Here is a 24,725-nt window from a genome sequence, read left to right as displayed (position 1 = left end):
AGAACCACCACCACCACTGGGTTCAGTTTCCCCATAGCTGTTTTTTTTTTTCAAATATCCAGGTCTCCCAGTTATTCCTTTTTACTAAAACCGTATGTTTTTTTTTTTTTTTACAACCTGTTCTTTAAGGATTAGTTGAGTTCCAGTATGAAAATAAATTTCCCAATAATTTACTCACTCCACCTATTCAAGGTATTTTTAGTTTTTTACTTTAGCCATAAAGAAATAAAGGATTTTGATGAAAATATTACAGCATTATTCTCCATATAGTGGACTTCTAAAATAAAATTAAGTAAAATTAAATCAAAATATTAATAAATTAATAATAATAATAATAATAATATATATATATATATATATATATATATATATATATATATATATATATATATATATATATATTAAAAGATTATTATCAATAAAATAAAAAAAATAAAATTTAATTAAATAGTAAAATTTAATTGAATAAAATTAAATATAATTTAAATAAATGATAAAAGTAAATTAAATAAATCTAGTTAAATTAAATTAAATAACAAAAGAGGATAAAATAAATAAAAACAAATTAAATTAAATTAAACAATAAAATAAAATCTAAATAAAATGTAATTAAATAGTAAAATTTAATAAAATTAAATTAAATAATAAAAGAAAAGAAAATAAATCTAATTAAATCTAATAATAAATGATAATTAAATTAAATTAAATTAAATTAAATTAAATTAAAATAAATTAAATTAAATTAAATTAAATTAAAAATCTGCCAGAGGAAGTCAATAAATCACTTGAAGTAATCATTGCATTAGAGATTGTTATTAGTCTTTGTTATATTATCCTTCATGCAAATGTTTATTTAACTTAGTACAGTTTGTTAGTACACAAAGTAGATTAAAATTTGACTTAACTATTTCATGATAACCGAAGCTGAATATTAATCAGGAGGCGGACACTTTACAGTATAGATACTGTGAGAGTCTTTAAGTTGTTCTCAAACTTAAATGTCCTTAAATACACATACATATATTTGATATAATTTGTGTTTGTATTCAAAATTCTATTTTATTTAAGTAGTAGAAGATTTGTTTTGGAGACACAAAATGTACCTACTATTGTAGAATCACCCACGTACACACACACACACACACACACACATACACACGCACGCACACACAAATACATACAGTTTTTTAAGTGATTCTGACTATCTATTTCTTGATGCATGCTGCTAGATAATTCCTTTTACCCTCTGAGAAAGTGGTGAACATTTTAGTCACAGTTGATAAAAGCAGGTGTTAAATGATGGTGAGTTGATATCATGAGTGAGTCTTATATCATCAGTCGACTCAGCATCATCGTGGATGACTCAAAATAATCATTCAAAGACTCTGAATATTATTTTGTTGAGACAGTGGTATATTACAGGGACATTAAGCATTTTGTGGTAATTGGGTACATTTTACCCACTGGCCGTTGTAGATATACTGTACAACAACTCCTGTCAGTTCTAGTGTTAAAGCTCTTACTGAGCTGTACTGTTAATGAAATATTATAATATTACATAGTTATTATCCATTTTTTGTTATGACCATAATTTGTACATATACTGTATGGAGCATTGAGTCTATGCATTTACTTGTATAAATGTGTGTAAGTTTATATTTATTCAGTTAATTTCACTAATATTATTGTGATATAATAATAGTAATATCAAAATGTTCATATAATTTATTAACAATACAGTTTGTAAAGTAATATTTTTTTGTAGTTTTTTATTGATTATATTATATAGAAGACTTGCTTACCAAATAAGTGGATCTAATTGGACTTGCTTTGTAAACATTGAATAAAAGTTGAAAAAGTATTTTTTTTTTGTTTGTTTTATTTATTACATTTTTAGTTATAAAATCATTCCGCATAAATCTGCAAATTGTTTTACAAAATTCTCCTCAGAAATGGCAAAAAACTGTCCGCTGATTCTGTCTGGCCTTACTTATGGTCATTGTGTAGAGCTAAAGATGTTTGTTGATATACAGATTGGATGAGACTAAGGTCAAGGACAGGTTATGTGGTATTGGTGGGTTTGTGTGGGTTGATTAGGTGTAAATAATGTAATTATAGATTTAACTACAAAGTTATTAATTAGGTATTATGCATTTTTAATCACAAGTACAATGGAAATACAATATGTATAGTACATCAGCACAAAATCGTGCCTTGAATAAAATGTTAGTAGCCTAATATATACGACGGTCCAACTTAATTAATTTATAAAAATGCTATAAAACATTTTTATTAGTATTTTTTTCAGCGTATATTAGAGAGAAAAAAAGGTACTTACAGGTACATCCACATATTTTGAAGCAGCTTTTACCTACAAATACAAAAATATATATGCAGTGTTAAAAAAAAAAGATAATAATCATTTAAATCTGAATATGTTGAATATTTTATAATAGTTTACTTATGGAATATTACATAATAAAAGACACACACACACACACAAACACACACACACACACACACACACACACACACACACACACACACACACACACACACACACACACACACACACACACACACACACACACACATATATATATATATATATATACACGATACAACCTATTCCATCTTGTTATTTTTTTTTAATGAAAGTATTTTGTGACAACTACCAAATTAAAATATTTGTGTTACTTAAAATAAAATTAGTGTTAAAGATAACCTATGATTAAGATACACTCTCAGAAATAAAGGTACAGGAGTTGTCACTGGGGCAGTACTTTTCAAAAGGTACATATTTGTACCTGAAGGGTACATAATGGTACCTCAAAGGTACTTATTAGGTACATTTGGGTACTAATATGCACCTTTTTGTCCCACTATGGACTATTTGGGTACAAATATGTATCGTTTAAAAAGGTACTACCCCAGTGACAACTCCTGTACCTTTATTTTTGAGAGTGTAGATAATACATAAGATACATAATAAAACACTTCTATTTCATTTATTTAAAATATTTAACATTTTTATAGATTAAATAAACTAAAAAGAACGAAAGAAAAGCATTACCACTATATAAATCTATTACAAATAAGTGTGTTAATAAAAAACTTACTGTAAAAGTAAGAATAAAGCTTGTTCTTACTGTAAAAGAAAGGAAGGAGGAAAAGAGTGTGCCTTCATCATAACGTGACAACTTTGCCAGAACACTCTCTAGGATTACAACAAACTGTAAAACACAGAGTGGAAAAAATTAATGCCAATCAAAATATGACACGATCATAACAGATTTAACAACAAAATGTATACTGTAATTTTTAAAAACATTTAATAATTAATAGAAACCAAACATATCTCTATTATATTTACTCATTTGTAAAGCCCAAGTAGATATAAAAACACAAATATAGTTGTTTTGTTTTTTCTGCTACCTTTGCCACGAGTAAAGTAATCATTTCTTTCACCGTCTCCTCGATGAGATTGTCAATTTGCGAGTGATACTGTCTCTGGAAAAAAAAGAAAAAGGAAATCTAATGAGCAGGAAGATTCGCTTGAGCTGTTTTGGTGTTTTTCACCAGGGATAAACTGTGTCAGCTCAATCCCTTTGTCTGAACTGATCTCATCTAAAGGCCGTCTGGGTAATTAATTCAGTTCAGATCATTACCTGTCTCAAGATGCTACGGATATGAGATGTCTCACTTCTAGCACATGTATATTCAGAAGCAGCTATCACATATGGTAATATAATCAAAACAATTTAAGTGTCAGAGGACTGGGGGAAACTGCTAGCTTTGCTAATTATACCTTTGGGACATAAAGGTGAGAATTCAATTGAATTGTTAGCCACACTTACCCATTCTCTAACAAACTTTCACAAGATTGAGAAAAGGGATGAAAAGAAAGATACAGCAGACGAGGTGACAGTGACGATTAGAGAGCAACAGAGAGAAAAAGAAAACGTCTCATTCCAGCACACAAATCAAACATTTCAGAAACAATGGAAAACAATTAGCCATGCTGGTGAATCATTCTTTAAATCCATTTCATTAAAAAATCAGAAACAAATGTGTGTGTTTGTGTGTGTGTGTGTGTGTGTGTGTGTGTGTGTGTGTGTGTGTGTGTGTGTGTACATTTAAGGCAAGACACTGCGAGTGAACAGGGTTAAAGTCAGCGTTAAATCGAAATTTACATTCTTTATTTTGCTAGCGCACATTGTTATTTTGTAGGCGAACAATTTGTCTGTTCAAAAAGTTTTGGTAATCTTCAGTTAAAGATTAAAAAGTTAAAGTCTTCTGCGCTTAGAGCGGCGGTCCTTCTCTGCTGATATCAGTTTCACAGCTTCAGCTACACATATTCTTAACCACGCCTCTCTTACTGTTAGCTGGCAACAAAAGAATGATGTGTAAAAAGAAAGGACTGCCCCTACTCGATGTTCAGGTTCAGTTGGAAATATATGAGGGCTTCACCAGTTGATTGATTACATTAATGACTAAAACTCTTTTTGTATTTAGTTTTCTAAAATGTTACACTTAAATATGTAAACAGGCCATTATTTAAAGTTTAGGGCTAATTTCCAGATTTTTCACTCAAAAGAAAAATTCTTACAAAAAAAGAAAAACTAAAATAACCAAAAATTAAATTAATTAACTAAAATTATACAAATTATAGGTGAAATTATAGGCGTTTAAAAAAAACGAACAAAACATACAAAGGAATTCAATTACTAAAACACTCTCTAAAATGAGTCGATTAACTGCAATATATTTATTTGTGATTTTAAATTACAAGTTTTCTAAAATGTTTAAATATACAAATGAGGCATTAATTAATAAAATATACCCTCATTTGCATAAATTTCTTGCACAAAAAGAAAAAAAAGTTGTTGAACTAAAAAAAACCTAAAACAAAAAATTATAAAAATCTCAACACTCGATAAATTCAGCTTGATTAATTGGTTGATTGATTGATTGATTGATTGATTGATTGATTGGTTGGTTGGTTGGTTGGTTGATTGATTGATTGATTGATTGATTGATTGATTGATTGATTGATTGATTGATTGATTGATTGATTGATTGATTGATTGATTGATTGATTGATTGATTGATTGATTGATAAAACGTTTTCCAGTGCTTTCCACAGGTTTGAAATACACTTGTGGTGGTAGCCAGATTGAAACACACGTTTTACCCACATCACATAAAAAGTTAACTGTATACGGCAAACAAAACATAAGTAGATTTTTAACAATATTTTAATTTTGTATAAAACTGTACACACTGTTTCTGTTCAATGGGTTAATATTATTTTAAAAATCCACTATTTCTCTTACTTTTATGCTATTCAGAAGCCATGTGCACCCACTGAGAGGTAAAATTTGCTTCTCTCTAATCAAGTTTAGGTTGTTTGTTGGCATGATATTTTGTACAGTATTGCCAAAGCATTTTAGATGTATAAAATATGATAACTATATTAACATTAAAATATTAAGAATATAATAATAAAATAATAAAATAATAAAATAAAATAAAAAAGGAATAAAACCAAACCATATCTCTAAAAATTATAATAATTACAAGAATAAATTGTGTAGATTTTTTTCAATAACGCAAATGAGTTGATTAGTCATTACTAATGGTGTACAAATATTTTGCAGCCAATTTAGATCTAATTTCGTCCTCTCTGACTGCTTAGTAAAGTTTTTTTCTGAGTTGTTTAGATTAAAGGATGAATTTAAATGTAAAAATCTAAAATATAAATATGCTTCTATACATATATATATATATATATATATATATATATATATATATATATATATATATATATAAGGACTGAAATCAGGGGCAATGAAGTTAAGTGCATTTTGCATTTCAGATGTTTTCTGTACATCAGACATTAAAAAATAAATCCTAAAACTGAAAAGTGCATGAAAAGCAGTGTTTTTCCCAGTGTCTCACCTTAAAAACATCTTCATATATACATACTGTATATATACTATACTGTATCATACGATCAACTCATGCAGTTTAAATAATGGATTTACTGGAAACAGCTCAGCACATTATGAGGGTGTTTATCTGTGTGTGTGTTTGCAGTGATAAACATAAGAAATGTGGTCTGTATAGTGGCTTGTGTTGTACCTCTTGGCTGAGCTCCATGGCACACAGTTTGGCAGACTGAACCTTTGCATCCACCATGACGTTGAACATGGTGCAGATGGACTGAGAGACGCGGAAGTCTGTGGTTCTCGGACTCTTCTGCAGCTTCAGCTCAAATGCTGCTCTCGTTCTGAAACAACATAAATCTGATTGGTCTTGGAGCAAAAATACACCATTCTTTTTGTTTTTGGTTTTATTAAAAGTTGGCCAATGAAATTAGGGAAACAAATCCATTTATTATTATTATTATTATTATTAATATTATTATTATTATTATTATTATTATTATTTAATTGATACACATTAAGTCAGTTACATCACTATAATAATGAATGGTAATTTCTGAATAAAATATTTATAATAATATTATATTATAATTTATTGTAATTAAAAAAATTATGTGTACCAAAAAATAATAATAAAATAAAATAAAAGAATGTTTATGTTGACTAGAAAAAGAAATAGGGGTGGCTTATTTTACTCGTTAAGCCAGATGATCTTCTGAATCAGCAAATTACCATGACATTACTAACAACAGTTTCTCAAAGCACTTTAAATCACGTCTGCACTCACAGCAAGAACAACAAAGAGTTTATTATGCCTTAAGAGCAACTGGATGAATCCTGCTTCACAACACTTTAAGAGGAGGATTACAGATGCAGACATCCACTGAAAATCACCCTGTCAAACAGAAGAGATTTCTCAAATACACATTTACTGCTTTTGAAAGGTAAAATTGATACTAGATTTAAATTGGAGCTCACTTTATGACCATTAAAATGTATTTTCTAAATATATAGATAAAATTCAGATGAAAAAAAGAATGATCTAACAGTATCACTACAATTTGTCAAATTCTCTTCTGTGGCCTTATGGCATTGTAAATTGGATTCTTTGGATGCACACTTCAAAATCTCAGGGGTTACTGACATACTTCTCGTCTACTGTTTTTTAAGTGTTATGAATGTAGATATAGATATATCAAGTATTAAGTGAGTAGATATAGATCAGATATAGATATATAACATACAACAAATATAGAAATACACTTACTGGCCACTTTATAAGGTACACCTGTCCAACTGCTCGTTAACACAAATTTCTAATCAGTCAATCACATGGCAGCAACTCAATGCATTTAGGCACAAAGACATGGTCAATACCAGATCTGCTGCAGTTCAAACTGAACATCAGAATTGGGAAGAAAGGTGGTTTAAGTGACTTTGAACATGACATGGTTGTTGGTGCCAGATGGGCTGGTCTGAGTATATCAGAAACTGATGATCTACTGGGATTTTCATGCACAACTATCTCTAGGGTTTACAGAGAATGATCTGAAAAAGAGAAAATATCCAGTGAGTGGCAGTTCTGTAGGCGCAAATGCCTTGTCAGCTAAGAACAAGAAACAAGGCTACAATTCGCACAGGCTCACCAAAATTGGACAATAGAAGACTGGAAAAACATCGCCTGGTCTGATGAGTCTCGTTTTTTGCTCCAAAATTCAGATGGTAGGATCAGAATTTGGCGTCAACAACATGAAAGCATGAATCAATCCTGCCTTGTATCAACTGTTCAGGCTGGTGCTGGTGGTGGTGTAATGGTGTGGGGGATATTTTCTTGGCACACTTTGGGTCCATTAGTACTAATTGAGCATCATGTCAACACCACAGCCTACCTGAGTATTGTTGTTGACCATATCCATCTCTTTATGACCTTAGTGTAGCCATCTTCTGATGGCTATCATGGATGTGCAACTGGCAAATCTGCAGCAATTGCTGTCATGTCAATATGGACCAACATCTCTGAGGAATATTTCCAGTACCTTGTTGAATCTATGCCAATAAGGATTAAGGTGGTTGTGAAGGCAAAAGGGGGTCCAACCCGGTACAAGTAAGGTGTACCTAATAAAGTGGCCTGTGAGTGTGAGTGTATATGTATATGTATTTGTGTGTTCTGTTCTCACCTTTTAACACAGGACTCGATCATATCACTGGACATGAGTTTAAGTCGCATCTCCAAATGTTTGGCAAACTCTTCTTCTGGCCAGTGCAGGTCTCTAATGAATGTTTGCAGAGCGTCCAGCTTCCAAAACAAGTCTTCAGACGTCCCCGAACCATTGCTGAAAACACCACAGAACACAGTTTATTCAAACACAACTGTAAATCAGGAATGGACAGCCCCAAAAATGTCAGGAATAGGGACAGCTCAGAGGAAGGCGGGTTGTTAAAGAAGACAAAAACTGTTTCAAGTCCACATACATTTGGTTTGGTTATTTTTTACCACTTCCTGATCGTTGCAGATGTTTGTGCTGATCAGTCCATGGAAAAAATAAAGGGTTAACTCTGAAACAAAATAGTATAAACAATCTTTTGGTTGTTTGAGAACAGGGAAGGTTAAACATGCACAATGTTGTCAAAGGAAAACAGCAGGATCACAATGTTAAGGTTAATGTGTGTGGAAGGAGGAGAGACGGTCCCTGATATTCAATCAAAAATTCAATCCTTTTGTAATAAATGGTAAAAAGCAGAGACTGACTCTGGCACTATTCCTTACAGCCTAAGTCCTCAAACAGCCAGCAGGCCATCAAGGCATCTTCAGTGGAAACATACAGAAATTTAAGATGGACTTTTATACATGCTTCTTTGTACAAATGCTAGTTCTGCTAAAAAAGGGTAATTTCAAACAGACTTAAAATATACTCACATGCTGCAGCAGAATGATTTATATACATTAATTTGTTCATTTATAATAATATAATCATTTATAGTAATCCAATACAAATGATTACATATATACTTTGTAATAATTAAGTTGTCATAGTAGGGAGTGTTACTTATTTATTATCATTATTATCAACATGGTTATTTTTGTTATTATCATAATCATTAATGTAAATGTAAGCTTATAAAATATTAAGAATTATAATTTATTTATTTATTATTGAATATAATTCAGGAAAATTAAGAGATAATTTCAAGTTTATTACCAGATTTCTGGATTTGTATTTGATACTGTATGTACAACTAAAGTCATAATTATTAGCCCCCCCTGTTTATTTTTTCCCCCAATTTCTGTTTAACGGAGAGATTTTTTCAACACATTTCTAATCATAATAGTTTTAATAACTCATTTCTAATAACCGATTTATTTTATCTTTATCATGATGACAGTAAATAATATTTTACTAGATATTTTTTAAGACCTTTTCTAAACAGCTTAAAGTGACATTTAAAAGCTTAACTAGGTTAATTAGGTTAACCAGGCAGGTTAGGATAATTAGGCAAGTTATTGTATAATGATGGTTTGTTCTGTAGACTATCGAAAAAATATATAGCTTAAAGAGGCTAATAATATGGTCCTTAAAATGGTGTTTAAAATTTTTTAAACTGCTTTTATTGTAGCCGACATAACATAAATAAGACTTTCTCCATAAGAGAAAAATATTATCATCCATATTGTGAAAATGTCTTTGCTCTTGTTAAACATTATTTGGGAAATATTTAAAAAAGAAAAAAAATCAAAGGGGGGCTAATAATTCTGACTTTAACTGTATGTGTTTTAAGTAACAAAAAAGGAGTTTTATTTTATGTACTATTAGCTAACCAACAGTATGTCAATTTAAAATGTTTTGTATTTTCAGACCTTGGATTTTACATTATTGTTTAAACATAATATGTTTCACAATTTTGTGAAAAAAGGCCAGAAAATGTGGATGCATGCATGTTAATAACAAATCTAGAGAACCATCAAAAACCTAGTGTGGATATTTTTTTCCTCCATCGCAGTAAATTAATTTATGAGTATTAAAAAAATAATAAAGTTACTTAGAAAAAATAGAAATACAGAGAAATTTCAAACATTTTTAAATAGGTCAAAAAATACATTTTTTCTCATAATGGGATGTTTAAAATCAGCAATTAAAGAAAATAGATACTCTTGTAAAAACCATAGTTCCACAAGCACTAAAAATGGCTGTTGTGAGAAGTTTCCATCCAAAGTTGCAAATTTAACTTATGTGTTAGATATTTGTAAAAAAAATACAATTTACACCACATTCAAGAGAATGAATTCATTACTGGTTCAAGACAGCTAGAGGTCAGATTGAGTTTTTTTTACATATATATTGATATTATTTATTCTTGTGGTTTTCTTTCCGCATTTAATTATGTGATATCCCAAAAGTTTGGGGCCACATTTTTTTAAATGTTTTAAAATAATCTTCTGCTCACCAAGGCTGCATTTATTTAATCAAAAATACAGTACAAATTGTAAAATTGTGAAATGTTATTGCACCATAAAATAACTGTTTTAAATTATTTATTCCAGTGATTTTAAAGCTGAATTTTCATCATTCCAGTCTTTAGAATCACATGATCTTTCAGACATCATTCTAATATTAGTTGTTATTATTATTAGTATTAATATTAATGGCAATAGTAATAAAAATAGTAAGAAATGCAACGAAAAAGCAGTGACTCCCCCCAATAAACTGACCCTAAACTTTTGAATGGTAGTGTATATGTGGATGGAAGCATTGCAACTGCAGAATCATGCATGATTCTGCAGTTGCAATGCTTCCATCCACATATATGTGGTTTCTACTGAAAGCTGATGACTGTCTGACTCTTGCATATTTATCACTTCAGAGCGCTGTTTTCACAATTGAGATGAGGGAAACAGGACAGGACCAGAAGCATGACATGTTTTTCCCTCAGAATTCCCAATCCAAACAAATTAACTACCCCAAAAACAACAAATGAAAACCCCAAACCCAGCAGGAGGAAATAGGAAAGACACCTGTAACATATGTTAATAAAAACAGGAAAAGGAGAAAGATGTTGGATAGATACAAGACAATAAAGCAGCATCACTATCTTATTTTGTTTGTTTAGGAGAATCTTCATTTATTACACTGGATCAACTAACATCTTAAGTTGGACTGTTGATAACTTATTTATATTTAAATACTTACATAATTATAGTATTTAAATAAAGTATGTGACTCATACATTGAAAGTCAATCTCTGTCAGCACTTTGAAACTATAGAATAAGAAATATTACTTGTATAGTTTTGAATGGGGAAAGTTGCAATATGGACAATCTAGTAAAGGAAGCCGTGCTCTCTAGTAATTGAGTCAATCATTGATCGCTATAGACTAACGATTCTCTGGGGGAGGGACTTTATGACAGTTTCTACAGCTTCATATAAATCCTACAAGGTTGGCAAATTGAGAGAATATTAAAAACAAAACAAATCAAGGCTAGTTTTAAAAAGATGATAAAACAGATCTTCAAAGTAAAAAACAAAACTAGCCGTCTTTTGCATCTGACCTCATTATTTTAAATAAGAAATAATGTTTTTTTTAATCATTTTGCAATTGTTTACAGTGCTGCTATTGCAGACTCATTTCAACTTTAATATTTAGCTTTCAAATATTGCTCATATTTCTATGGTGTTTGTATCTTCCAACCTTTCAACATGCTTAGTGTTTTTAGAGGGGTTAAAAATCATCGACTGTTTTCATGTTGTGGCCTTAGCATAACATATTCATTATTCAAATTAATTGTAGGCACAGTCTCTACATTTAAAGTTGGATATTTTATGGCTGAGATGTGGTGGTTTCATCTAGTTTTGGCGAGCTTTGGTGTTTACCCGCCATTACACCTTAGAGCTGGAATATTTACACTGAATGTCACTCAGCATGTGTAATTATGTCTGTGTTTGCATGCCTAATTTTTCCCCAACACATGCAGCGCTGAAGGTATTTCGCTCTCGTCTGGGTTTGTAGAATTGATTTTTAATTAGCATGTCTAAATATAAGCCAAAATTCACCTCTGTCATCTGCCTAAATCACAAATGCATGCGTGTCAAATAAGTAGAATATTTACACATATGTAAACTCAGTAGTTACTTTTGCATGTACAGTTTTAAGAAAAAAGGTTCATTTGAATTACATGGCATTATATGAATTTGTAGTGTGTATATAATGTAATATTAGGATGTATATTTTTTTAAATGTTCAGTAACAAGCACAGTAGTTCATGATGTTTTTTCAACTCATGGTGCTTTATTTATTTTTTTCTTTTGTATGTTTTAACTTAAAAAATAGTCCTTTTGCCAAGCAAGAATGTACTCAAAAATGAGTTCAATTAAAATAAAAAAGTAAATAAATAAAACTTAAGATATTTTAGGAAAGTAGTAAATATAACTTGCACTGTTTGTATTTTAAACCTGGAAGATTAAAAAAAATAATAAAAATTATTAATAAAAACAACCTAAATATTTGATCTAAAAAACAACAAAATAGTGAGATATTGTCCTCTTGCAGAGCATCTGCTTATCTATAACAGAATGTCAAAGCATCTGTTTGTGTTTATTTTGCATTACAACACATTCCGATGATCCCAAACATAGTAAATCAACAACAGATTGTGTCAAATTGGAAATCTTTTGTTGTTGTTGTTCTTCTTGCAAAAACCTAAACACAAACATATAAATCTACTGGAGATTAATTTTCTGGTTCTGAGTTATTCTATTTGCAGTTGAACTATTTGGCTAACCTTGTCGCATCACTGTTTTGAGTCCCAGCTGGGCCAGCTGGCATTTCTGTGTGGAGTTTGCATGTTCTCCCTGTGTTCGTGTGGGTTTCCTCCAAAAGTCCAAAGACATGCTGTATAGGTGAACTGAATAAACTAAATTGGTCATGTATGTGTGTGAATGAGTGCATGTGGATGTTTCCCAGTACTGGGTTGCAGCTGGATGGGCATCCGCTGTGTAAATCATATGCTGGATAATTTGCCGGATCATTCCACTGTGATGACCCCTGATGAATAAAGGGACTAAGCCAAAGTAAAATGAATGAATGAAAAAAGTTGAAATACTCACAAAAACAAATATTGCTTAAGACTTCTTAAAGAGATCTCAGTGCCCACATCAAATTACATTTGCGTGATTTTGTGTACACAATTTTTTTGCATATTAAATTAAAGTGGTTCTATGTTTTAAAAAAGGTTTATGAAAATAAAATGTTTAAATTTGGATTAAATAATGCTCCAACATCTTTCAGTGACGCAGATATATTTAGGTAAGATTGAAATATTAGGACTTGCACTTATATATAAAAATTATACAATTATACTAAATTTAAGACATTTTAAATACTAGTAATATATTTAAAAATTCTAGCTGATCAAATAGTTAAAAGGATAGTGTCAAAAATGTAAAGTTTTAAAATTACAATGAATTAGTATATGCACTGTGATCCTTAAAAATATTCTGTCAATATGTCTACAACTGATTCTTGTTCTAAATACACCTGACAATAATATAATATTCTACCGTAGCCCACGATGAGATTTTAGTGGCTAGAAGTTCTATAAATCCTGAATGCTAATCATTATTCTTTACTCAGTTGTATTGCGTTCTTATTGCTTTGATGCTTTTTGTCGGTGACCCACAACTATCTGGAGTGAATCTGAATTAGCTCAAGTATAAATTCAGATTGTTAATGCTAAAGCCACACATGCATACAGTATGAGGATTCAGCAGAGACTCAGTACACACTCGGTATCTGATAAACCCGGTATCCAGTTGGATGTGGAAAAGCTAGGCATTTGCATTGGTGGCAGATTAACCGAAACTTGTAGATTTGGTACTTTAGGCATTTGTAGATTCACATTTGGGAGGTTGACACTGTGGAGACTACTTGTTAAACTCCTGCAGAAAAAGAAACAAACACAGAGAAAAGAATGCAGTGATGAAGATGCAAAGAAGAAAGTGTGAGTGAATAACATGCTGATAAAGATGAAGAATTAATGATGTTGAAGAGATGAGAAGTATATTCAACTTAAAATAAAATAAAACAAAATATAATGAAATAAAATGAAACTAAAATAGAGCAAGTAAATGAAAAGCTAACCTGAATCACAAGAATATGAAACAAAGCACAACATGGCTTAATAAAACACAAATCGAACAAATCAAAACAAATTGAAAACTGAATCATGAAAATGCAATAAAAAACAAACAAACAAACAAAACTTATCAAAAGAGGGTTAAAGAAAAAGAAAACAATGTCAACACAAACACTGAATGTTAAAACAAAAACAACACAAAAAACATGGCTCGTTAAATAAATAGAAAGAGAGTCTTGAAAATACACAGAACAAAAATCCGAGCACAATATGATGAATTCAGAGATAAGATGGTGTGCAGAGATGAGAAGAACACATTATAAGCAGTGAATCACATCATTGTCTCTGGCTTTATGATAAAACACGTTTGTTTCTGCTGAACTGCAGATTGTTGATTGAATTAGCATTTATATTCCTTCAGTCACACATTCTGTCTTGTGCTGCTTTGTTGAAAGAATTTCTGATGACATGTAGATAAAAAAAAAAAAAACATGCGAGAATTTATGCTAAAGTTCAATAGGGATTAGTTAAAGGACATAAAACTTGTAAACTGAAAATGCCCAAACAACATTTATTTTTAAAAGCTAGTAAGATTCAAGAAAACAAAAGGTCACAAAGCCTATCATCTCTTCATTTTGTTGGACTCATCTAGCTGTTAAACATAACACAATAAAACAAATGCACAACATGCTGAAATAAATATGAAATTATAAAGTTGACAAATCAAAAATTGCATTTTCTAGTAAAATGTGCCAATATCCGAATCAGATTTGTTGTTTTATTTTTAATCCACCTAATTTTTTAGAATTAATTATTCTTAATATTTAAAATAATAATATTAATTAATTAATAATAATAACGATAACAATAATACTAAAAATAAGTAAAACAACTCAATAATAAAAAAACTGAAACATGTTCCAGTGCTGTTCAAACTCTGTTTTGAATTCTGAATTTTGAACACACACACACACAAACAAACAACAACATATAAATAAATGCTTTTACTGTGTGTGTGTGTGTATGTGCGTGTGTGTGTGTGTTTGTGTGTGTGTGTGTGTGTGTGTGTGCGTGTGTGAATAGTGAGACTGCGGATAAGCATGATTAAGTTTTAGTTGTTTTAGTAATGAAGAACACCCATTTAATCAGTGTTGGATTGATCAGCAAAGAAGTGTTCTGCTTACTTGACAGGCTCCCAAGACTCTCGTTCGAATCCTCTGTGAATGGACTGAGCGATGGACGACTCCATAAGATCCACATACCTCACCACCAGAGGAGCAAACAGATCCTGCAGGTGCTTGTGAAACTTCCCATTACACAGATTATCTGAAAGAGGGAAGAACAGACTAAATGTGTGCTGACATACAGCAAACCTACATTTTACGAGCTCAACCTGTTTTCTTTTTTGACTTATTATGATGTTTTTATGATCTCTCTTAATGCTCTGAAATGTGTTTTATAGCAAATAGTAAAGTGCTAAATTGTTACAAAACTTTGAGCAAACAATTAAAATGAAACAAAATAAACAAAAACTATATACAACAGAACCAAACATACAATGCACAATTGCTCATAAAAATAACCTCAAAAATGCAAAAAAAAAACTATATTTTTATACAGAATTGTCATAAACATTGTCTTGTGCTTCAGTAAATAAAGGTCTAACTTTAGTGAAAGTATAGAGTATAACTATAACTTATTATAGTGAAACTATAGTGAAGTTAACTGGTTTGTATGCAGTGTGTGTGTGTGTTTGTTTGTTTGTTTGTCTTTCTGATTGCTCTTCTTCTATTAGCCATTTGAGCGGTGCTGCTGATTGTACACTTGGTTGTGTCTGACCGCAAGCGAGAGACCGAGTTTGTCCAGCGGCTCTCATTAACAGCATGAATGGCTTGAGCTTTAGCGCCTGTCTGCTGTTTCGTGGCTTCAGCTTTAATGCTACAGGCACAGATAATGACCTCCACACTGCACGTCCTGCTCCACACATGCACACTGATGCTGGAGGACTAGTTTTGTGTTTATGTTTGTGTGTGAGGAGTCGTAATGTACTGTATGTGTGACTTTCAGGAATAGATGGTGTTAAAACTGATGAGACAGTAGCTTTTGTTAGGATTGAGGGAAGAGCGCACATAAGGATTATTAAACTAGATTTTATGACATTGTTGACGTAGAAAATTTCTTTAATTAGGAGTTATAAATGGACTAATTAATTAATTAATCAGTGAAATAAATGAACAAATGATTTAGAATGAATGCTAAGCATGTTGTAAAATTATACACACATGCTTTTATAAAATAAACAATGATAAATAAATAAATAAATACTTGAATGAATGAATGAATGAATGAATGAATGAATGAATGAATGAATGAATGAATGAATAAATGAATGAATGAATGAATGAATGAATGCCTGGATGATAAACATGGTAAATGCAAGGAAAAGAAAGAAAGAAAATTCACACAAAACAGTTACAAACATGCTTTCCGATACAAACAAAGAAATGAATGCTATAAGCATGTGGTAAATGCAAAAAAAAAAAAAAAAAAAACATTTCAAATGAGAAAACAAATGAAAAATATTTACTAAAAAACATTGAATGAAAAAAGGTAAATATGTAAATAAAAAATAAAACAATTCTTCAATTTTTTTTTAAACTTTTTTTTAACATTTTCTTTGCCTTTACCACATGCTTGGCAAAAATTTTAAATGATTTATCAATATATTACATGGGCAGCACAGTGGCTCAGTGGTTAGCACTGTTGCCTCACAAGTAAGAAGGTCGCTGGTTCGAGTCACAGCTGTTGGCATTTCTGTGTGGAGTTTGCATGTTCTCCCCCCGTGTTGGCGTGGGGTATAGGTGAATTGAATTTACTAAATTTTCCATAGTGTATGAGGGTGTGAATGAGTGTGTATGGGTATTTTCCAGTACTGGGTTGTAGCTGGAAGGGCATCCGCTGTGTAAAACATATACTGGATAAGTTGGCGGTTCATTCCACTGTGCCGACCCCTGATTAATAAAGGGACTAGCGGAAGGAAAATGAATTAACTAAGATAAATAATTGATTACTTATCAATTACTAAATTAATGTTAAGCATGTGTTAAATATAAAGAAAACATTAAATATGTGTGTGTGTATATATATATATATATATATATATATATATATATATATATATATATATATATATATATATATATATATGTTTTAAATACATATAAACATATCTTGGATAACTAGTTTACAAAGACGAGACATAAATATAGTTGAATTTTATTTTTTCCAAACTGTATATTCTATCCCATAACCCTAATTCATCAAAACCTTCACAGAAAATGTTTGCTATATATATATATATATGTAATATAAAAAATATTAATAATATTATATATATAAAGCTTTTTAAACATGTTATGTATGTTTTTGTAAGCCATTTGGTTTACAAAGACATAGAAATTGCCTCATAAACCATGTCTACATTGTACTAACCATCTCATAATACACATTTGTGTTATAAATCATGTATTCAAAAACACATGCGCGCTCACACACAGCAACTCTTGCTCTCCCAGCTGAAAAAGCAATCGAAAATCAAGAATAGGTTACCAGACAACAACCTGTCAAGCTGTGCAAAGAATGCCAGTGGTGTAATTAGTCAGTGTGAGCCTATAGCAGAGCAGCTTCAGCACCACGGACAGCAGCCCATTGACTTCAGTTCATTAGAGACGTGAGGAGGCCCCGAGCAAACGCTTTACATCCGAGCCCCTGCCGCTTCACTATTCAGACCTTAATTCTTCAATACGCTCCCTTAAAGCTGCAATTTGCAAACTATTGCAGGCAGACAATGTGTTTGGATCGCAGCATCACAATTATGCAATTATGGACTGCGGATATGACAATTTCCAATTTCAAATGTGTATGATGACTGTGATTATATGTGATTTTATCATTTGTGTCATATAATAAAGATTTTTCTTTTTGTTGTTGGAATGACAATAGCAGGCCATCTATAATTTTGCTCTTTATTTTACAACATTGTTTAAAATCCTCATTACTAATGATGATTATTCATTCATTCATTTTCTTGTCGGCTTAGTCCCTTTATTTATCCATTTATTTATCTGACTTATTTATCGCCAACTTACCAGCACATTTTTACACAGCGGATGCCCTTCCAGCCAAAACCCATCCCTGGGAAACATCCACACACACACACACACACTTATACACTACGGACAATTTTGCCTACCCAATTCAGCTGTACCGCATGTCTTTGGACTGTAGGGGAAACCGGAGCACCCAGAGGAAACCCACACAAATGCAGGGAGAACATGCAAACTCCACACAGAAATGCCAACTGAGCAGACGTTTGAACCAGCGACCTTCTTGCTGTGAGTCGACATCACTACGCCACTGCGTCACCAGTTAATGATGATTATTATGTGATTATTAGTAGTAAATTGATATTTTTATGTCTTATTATGTAAAAAAAACACACAATATATCCTATATAAGTAACATAAATGAGAATCTAGAAAACTGTGTGGCCAAAAATAAATAGATATAAAACAAATATGAACTATTCAAGAGGTTTTTGATTATATTTCACACATTTTAACAACACATTTTTAAAAAAATGATTAGTAGGAATAATTTCACATTAGTATTATTTTGAAATGTTATTGAATAAATAATATTAAACAATAAGAAGCATTTTCTTATTAAAATCAACACATGATGGATGCAGCATTTAAATGTCTTAGATGTGTAGAAAAAAAATCAAACAAATAAATGAATGTCCCAAAAATATTATTTAAACAGTAACACCTTACAATAAGGTTGTATATGTAATGTTAGGGCGATGCAGTGGCGCAGTAGGTATGACAAATGCCTGCTGATTAGAACATTTTAGCAGTGTTTTGCATGTGTCAAGTAGATGTTTCATAAAATAAAAAAATAAAGAATGTCCTAATTAATAATAATCATAATAATAATAATAGCGACGTGGTGGCGCAGTAGGTAGTGCTGTCACCTCACAGCAAGAAGATCGCTGGTTCCAGCCTCGGCTGGGTCAGTTGGCGTTTCTGTGTGGAGTTTGCATGTTCCCCCCTTGTTCATGTGGGTTTCCTCCAGGTGCTCCGGTTTCCCCCACAAGTCCAAAGACATGGGGTACAGGTGAATTGGGTAAGCTAAAATAGTCCGTAGTGTATGTGTGCAAATGAGGGTGTATATTTGTTTCCCAGTGATGGGTTCCTGCTGGAAGGGCATCCACTGCGTAAAACATGTGCTGGATAAGTTGGTGGTTCATTCCACTGTGGCGACCCCAGATTAATAAAGGGACTACGCTGAAAAGAAAATGAATGAATGAATAGTTAATGCATTTGCACAAAATGAACAAACAATGAACAATAAATCTATTACAGTATTGGTTTAGGTTAGTTAACATTAGTTTATGAAAGTGAAGTTGTTCATTGTTAGTTCGTGTTAACTGACAGTGCATTAACTGATGTTAACAAGTATGAATTTGGATATCGATATTGAATTAGTAAAACTTTGATTAATAAATTCTCTCCAAACATTGTTCATGATCTGTTCATGTTAGGAAATGCATTAACTAACGAAACATTATTATATAGTGTGACCCTCAAAGACTTTGAACACAAAACAAACAAATAAATCCAAATGTCTTTTTCTATTGAACATTTTGAATACATGCCTTTTAAACTGATCATTAGGACTGCTGAATTAGGAGATTATTTTATTAGGAAAAGTGAAAATAGTCAAATACAAAAACAAAACCACCAAACATACACTCACTGGCCACTTTATTAGGTACACCTTGTTACCTAATTGTTAACAAAACAATAATCAGCAGCAACTCATTGCATTTAGGCACATAAACATGGTCAAGACGATCTGCTGCAGGTCAAATCGAGCATCAGAATAGGGATGAAAGGTTATTTAAGTGACTTTGAACATGGCATGGTCGATGGTGCCAGACGGACTGATCTACTGCGATTTTCACACCTGGTCTGATGAGTCTCGATTTCTGCTGTGACATTCAGATGGTAGGGTCAGAATTTGGCGTCAACAACATGAAGCATGGATCCATCCTGCCTTTTATCAATGGTTGGTGGTGGTGGTGTAATGGTGTGGGGGATATTTTCTTGGCACACATTGGGCCCATCTTCTGATGGCTACTTTTAGCAGGATAATGTGCCATGTCATAAAGCTCGAATCATCTCAGTCTGGTATCTTGAACATGATGAGTTAACTGTACTTAAATGGTCTCTGCAGTCACCATATCTCAATCCAACAGAGCACCTTTGAGATGTGAAGGAATGGAAGATTTGCATCATAGATGTGCAGCCGACAAATCTGCAGCAACTGTGTGATGCTATCATGTCAAAATGGACCAAAATCTCTGAGGAATATTTCCAGTAACTTGTTGAATCTATGCCACGAAGGATTGAGGCAGTTCTGGAGACAAAGTTGGCCCAACCTGGTACTAGTAAGGTGTAGCTAATAAAGTGTCCGGTGAGTGTATTTGCTGCTTTTATTGCAAACATTTTAAGTATTTAAAAAACGCATATTTATCAGATATATTACTTGATGCACAAAACAGGCAAGTAAACAAATAAACAAATTTAAAAAATCTTTATTTGTTTAAAAAACATGCAACTTGATGTTACTCAGCAAATTACGTATTTTAGAAACTTGTGCAATATCCTAACTTTAATAAGGCATTAAAACAGTGTAGATTGATCCGGAGAAGCTCAGAGTACTATACTTACAGTCAATGCGTAGGTAGTCATTGAGCAGCTGAAAGAGAGGAAAACTGTCCCAGCTGTCTGGCGGCTGGACTTCGAGAGCCGCATCCATGTCCACAGCATACAAAGACAGAAACGTCTCTGCATGTTCAACCATCAGATCCGACCACCAAGCAAACGCCTGCAGCCATATCACCACAGACAAGAAGCAAGAAAATGAGAGCCAGAAAACAGAAGAAATTTGAAAAATACTCATTTAGTGTAATATAAAGCCCTTTCTCTTGAAGTGCACATACTGTAAGGGCATGACAGTCCACAGATTTATTAAAAAAAAAGATCATATTATAAGAAAAATTACCTACAGTATTATAGGAAGACAACAGTTTTGCGATTGATGACGAATTTTAAAAACAGTGACATGTGTGATGTTTGTGTCTGTGGAAAGTCATGAGCTTATCTCAAGCACTCCAACTCTCATGCTTCTCTCTTTAATCTCTCCTCCTGACTCATTTATATTTTAAATACATCCTTAGTTTCTTCGCATTTTAAAGATGGAAAGTAAATGGACAGGCATTGATGCACCTGTTGCAGAAAAATTCCCTGCATGCAGCAAAAGCAGTAATCAGCAGGAGAGTCTTTGAAGTTTGCTTTATTTTTCTGATCAAATTATCATATAACCATGTCTTTTTGAAGCTACTGATCCACTTGTGTTGCATATCTGTCCTATGCATGTTAATGGAAGCTTGTTTCTGCCATTGAGTAAAAATCTATAAATGGTAATTGTCAATTCTTTTTTACTTATCTCACAATTGTGCTGTTCTTTTTCAGAACTGTAAGTTTATTTCTCTAATTTTGGGTTTATATTTCAGAAATTTGACATTAAGATCTCTCAATTATGAGTTCACAATTTATAAATGTGACTTCTCTCCAACTTGCTTGTATTCTAAAATAGCAACTTTATTAATGACTTTATTTCATGCAAATGTGAGACTATAGATGTTTTAGAAATTCTCTTTGCTCAGAAATGTTATATATCACCTTACAGTAGAACTTCTAAGTAAAAAGCCAGAATTGCAAGCTCTAAACAAAACTTTTTTTAGACATTTTTAAAAAGAATTTCAAAATATACATTTCTTGTCTAGGTTTGTCAATTTAGTTTAGATTTTTTTTTCAGAAAGTATTGTAAGTTTGTGTGTTTCAAAAGCAGATTTATTGCTTGCAATCTTGAAAAACAAACTCTTGCCTATGAACTTGCCTATAACAAACATTGCCTATAAACTTGCAATTCTGAAATAATGTCTCAATGCTGAGAAATAAACATCAGAACCGTTAGATATAGACTCAGAAAAATGTCAGAATTATGAGCTTCTATTTTGCAATTCAAAAGTTTCTAACAACAATCAGTTGTCAAACAGATCTTGGAAAAAAGATATATAAACTTGCATTTGCAGAATATTTAGAAAAAAAACAAAACAAAAATCAAATGTCACTTGTAACCCCACAATTGTGGGGGAAAAAAGTCAGAATTATAGGATGAAAAAACAATTATATTTTTGTTATATTTCTTTAATATACTGTGATGGAAACAGGCTTACATTATATCTTGCAACTGCAAATTATAAACGCCGAACTGCAAATTCCACTCCACAGAACAATTGTTTTTTAACAATTGTAATTTTATATTTCACAAATCTGCATTTCTTTCTATCTTACTATTCACACTTTCTCTGAATTATAAGTTTATTTCTTAAAATTGTGATTTTTTTTTTTCTCGCAATTCTAAACCTTTTTTTCTCAGATTGGCCTAAAAAATGCAGAATTGAAAGATATAAAATATCAATTACCATTTATATTATTTTATTCTGTGGCAGAAATAAGCTTCCATGTGGGTTAGTAAACGAGCAGTTACTGTAACGTAAAATATAGCTTTTTCCACTAAAAAAAGGCATGCTATTATCACTGACCACTCAAACATCTTTTCATCCTTTCAACACCTCTCTCAAAATTAAGAAAAGGGCTTTTTGATTACAGTTTAATGTTGAAAATTAGAGCTGGTAAGTGAAGCTAGCAGACCAAACCAAGCTGAAGGACACAAAACAGAGGAGAGTTTGGAAATTACTGGGGTTGTGCAAGGCTGAAAATGAGACCCAGTCCCAGTCCCATTTTCTTTTTTTTTTTTTTTTTTGGAGGGGGTCTGCTTCTACATGGGAAGCACTGTCCCCCTTTGTGCTTGTGGAGGAACACAAGCCACTTGCTCAACGCTCCATGGGGATGGCTGACCGGGGAGAGGATGGGTGTCCAGGCAGAGATGGGGAGGAAAAAAATTAGGAGGGAGAAGGTGGAAATCCCTCCATCCATGGTGCAGGGGCTGACATGCACATGGAGGAGGCTCTATAGTGTCTACATACCTCTTTACCCTGTCCAACGTTTCCCAGCCAACAAACAAGTAATGGAAAACAGTGAGAGTTACGTCAGATTTTCTTCACTCTGTTTTCAAACGAATACTCTATTATCATAAATGCTTCACCATTAAAGTTATTTAAAAGAACACTCTACTTAAAAAAAAAAATAAATTCATTAAAAACTATTGTCTAACTCTTGTAATCTGTTCAGCTGATTTTTGCGTCTGGCAGGATCACTTTTAGTTTAGCTTAGCATATGACCATTAGCATCTCTCAAAAAAGTGTTTTGATAGGTTTTGTATTTAAAGGTTGACTCTTTGGTAGTTACATTTACATATTTTCAAGGCCAATATGGCTAGGAATAAACGCTCATTCTAACATTATAATCAAAGAACCGGAAACATACATGTACCACAGTTTGAGAACCAGTGGTCTACTCTGAATAAATTAACTATGCTAAGGTAAAATTGATCCTGCCAGACCTGAATATCAACTGAATGGTTTAAAAAATGGTAAAACTTAACAGTTTAATTCTAGGGAACTTATATTAGGGAATAATATTATATATATATTTTAAATATAATTTTAATTTAATTTAATTTTAAGTGGAGCATTCCTTTAAAAAATGCTATTGAAAAACTATTTGAAAACAAATAAAATAACACAAAAATGTTGACCTAATTCTTATGCTTGAGACCATTTGGTAGCTTTATTGTAGTGTTTATTATCTTTTTGAATATTGGTGTGCATGTTGCACATGCAGAGATCTGCTGAACATGCAAATTCAGTGGCATGATAAATGGCTGGATTGTGTAAAATATTGTAAATGATCCCATGCATTTTTGTGGAAATGTTTAATAAAATGGTTTTATGCTCTTAAAGGGATAGCTCACCCAAAAAGGGATGCCAGCTTTGCAAATAATTTTTTTACACATTAAAATTTCCCCTTAATATTTAGAACTGATGTTTTAAGTATATATATATTTACACAAGTCAGTGTGGTAACAAAACTTATTTTATATATATATATATATATAAAAAAAACACACAAACTTATATTTTAGTGAGCTTTGGATGAGTTATCTCTTTAGTGGTTTAGTGAACATGTTACCAGAAGTGTTAATGTCAAACCTAAAACGAAAATCAAAAGAAAAGAAAAATGACACAACTAAAATATAATCAAAGGAAAAAGCAAATGAAAACAAACAAAACCAAAGTAAAAACTAAATCAAACAAACAAAAGTGGAAAAAATCAAACCATAATAGCATTGAAAACGTTCAAGGTTACAGAAGTAACCCTTCATTCCCCGAGGAGGGGAACTAAAGTGCCATAAGTGGATGAAATCCACGATGGGAGGATTCGGATCAGAAGCCGCTTGTCTGGAGAGTATTGAATGGGCCAATGAATGAAATTAATTGGCAGCGTAAGCTTGCGCAGGTGTGCGGCATCTGCAATTATCTCAGCATATAAGC

The 24,725-nt window shown here is 31.9% G+C and overlaps 2 protein-coding genes across 19 annotated transcripts in view; one reads left to right on the top strand and one right to left on the bottom strand.

Annotated features, from left to right (window-relative positions):
* cep15 (centrosomal protein 15) overlaps positions 1 to 15,756 on the top strand; it is a 76,143-nt gene extending 60,387 nt beyond the window's left edge. Inside the window, exon 6 of the mRNA XM_087273701.1 lies at positions 15,269 to 15,756. The gene's annotated coding sequence lies outside the window, so the exon portion shown is untranslated. The remainder of the gene's footprint in view (positions 1 to 15,268) is intronic.
* Positions 1 to 24,725, bottom strand: part of cadpsa (Ca2+-dependent activator protein for secretion a) — a 246,296-nt gene that overhangs the window by 30,508 nt on the left and 191,063 nt on the right. For 6 of the 18 annotated variants that reach the window (XM_087273547.1, XM_087273530.1, XM_087273532.1 and 3 more), the window contains 8 exons: positions 20,875 to 21,031; positions 15,262 to 15,403; positions 13,728 to 13,880; positions 8,126 to 8,281; positions 6,145 to 6,292; positions 3,436 to 3,510; positions 3,150 to 3,233; positions 2,339 to 2,371 (listed from right to left, as the gene is read on the bottom strand). In XM_087273547.1, coding sequence (XP_087129673.1) covers positions 2,339 to 2,371; positions 3,150 to 3,233; positions 3,436 to 3,510; positions 6,145 to 6,292; positions 8,126 to 8,281; positions 13,728 to 13,880; positions 15,262 to 15,403; positions 20,875 to 21,031 — 948 coding nt within the window. Of the gene's footprint in view, positions 1 to 2,338; positions 2,372 to 3,149; positions 3,234 to 3,435; positions 3,511 to 3,857; positions 3,873 to 6,144; positions 6,293 to 8,125; positions 8,282 to 13,727; positions 13,881 to 15,261; positions 15,404 to 20,874; positions 21,032 to 21,513; positions 23,268 to 24,725 lie in introns of those variants that run through there. The other 12 variants (XM_087273534.1, XM_087273539.1, XM_087273541.1 and 9 more) reach the window with 4 other exon arrangements.

This window comes from Danio rerio, chromosome 11 (genome assembly GCF_052040795.2).
Source record: "Danio rerio strain M-AB ecotype USA chromosome 11, GRCz13ab, whole genome shotgun sequence".
Taxonomy (NCBI): domain Eukaryota; kingdom Metazoa; phylum Chordata; class Actinopteri; order Cypriniformes; family Danionidae; genus Danio; species Danio rerio.
This window is presented reverse-complemented; position numbering and strand designations above follow the sequence as displayed.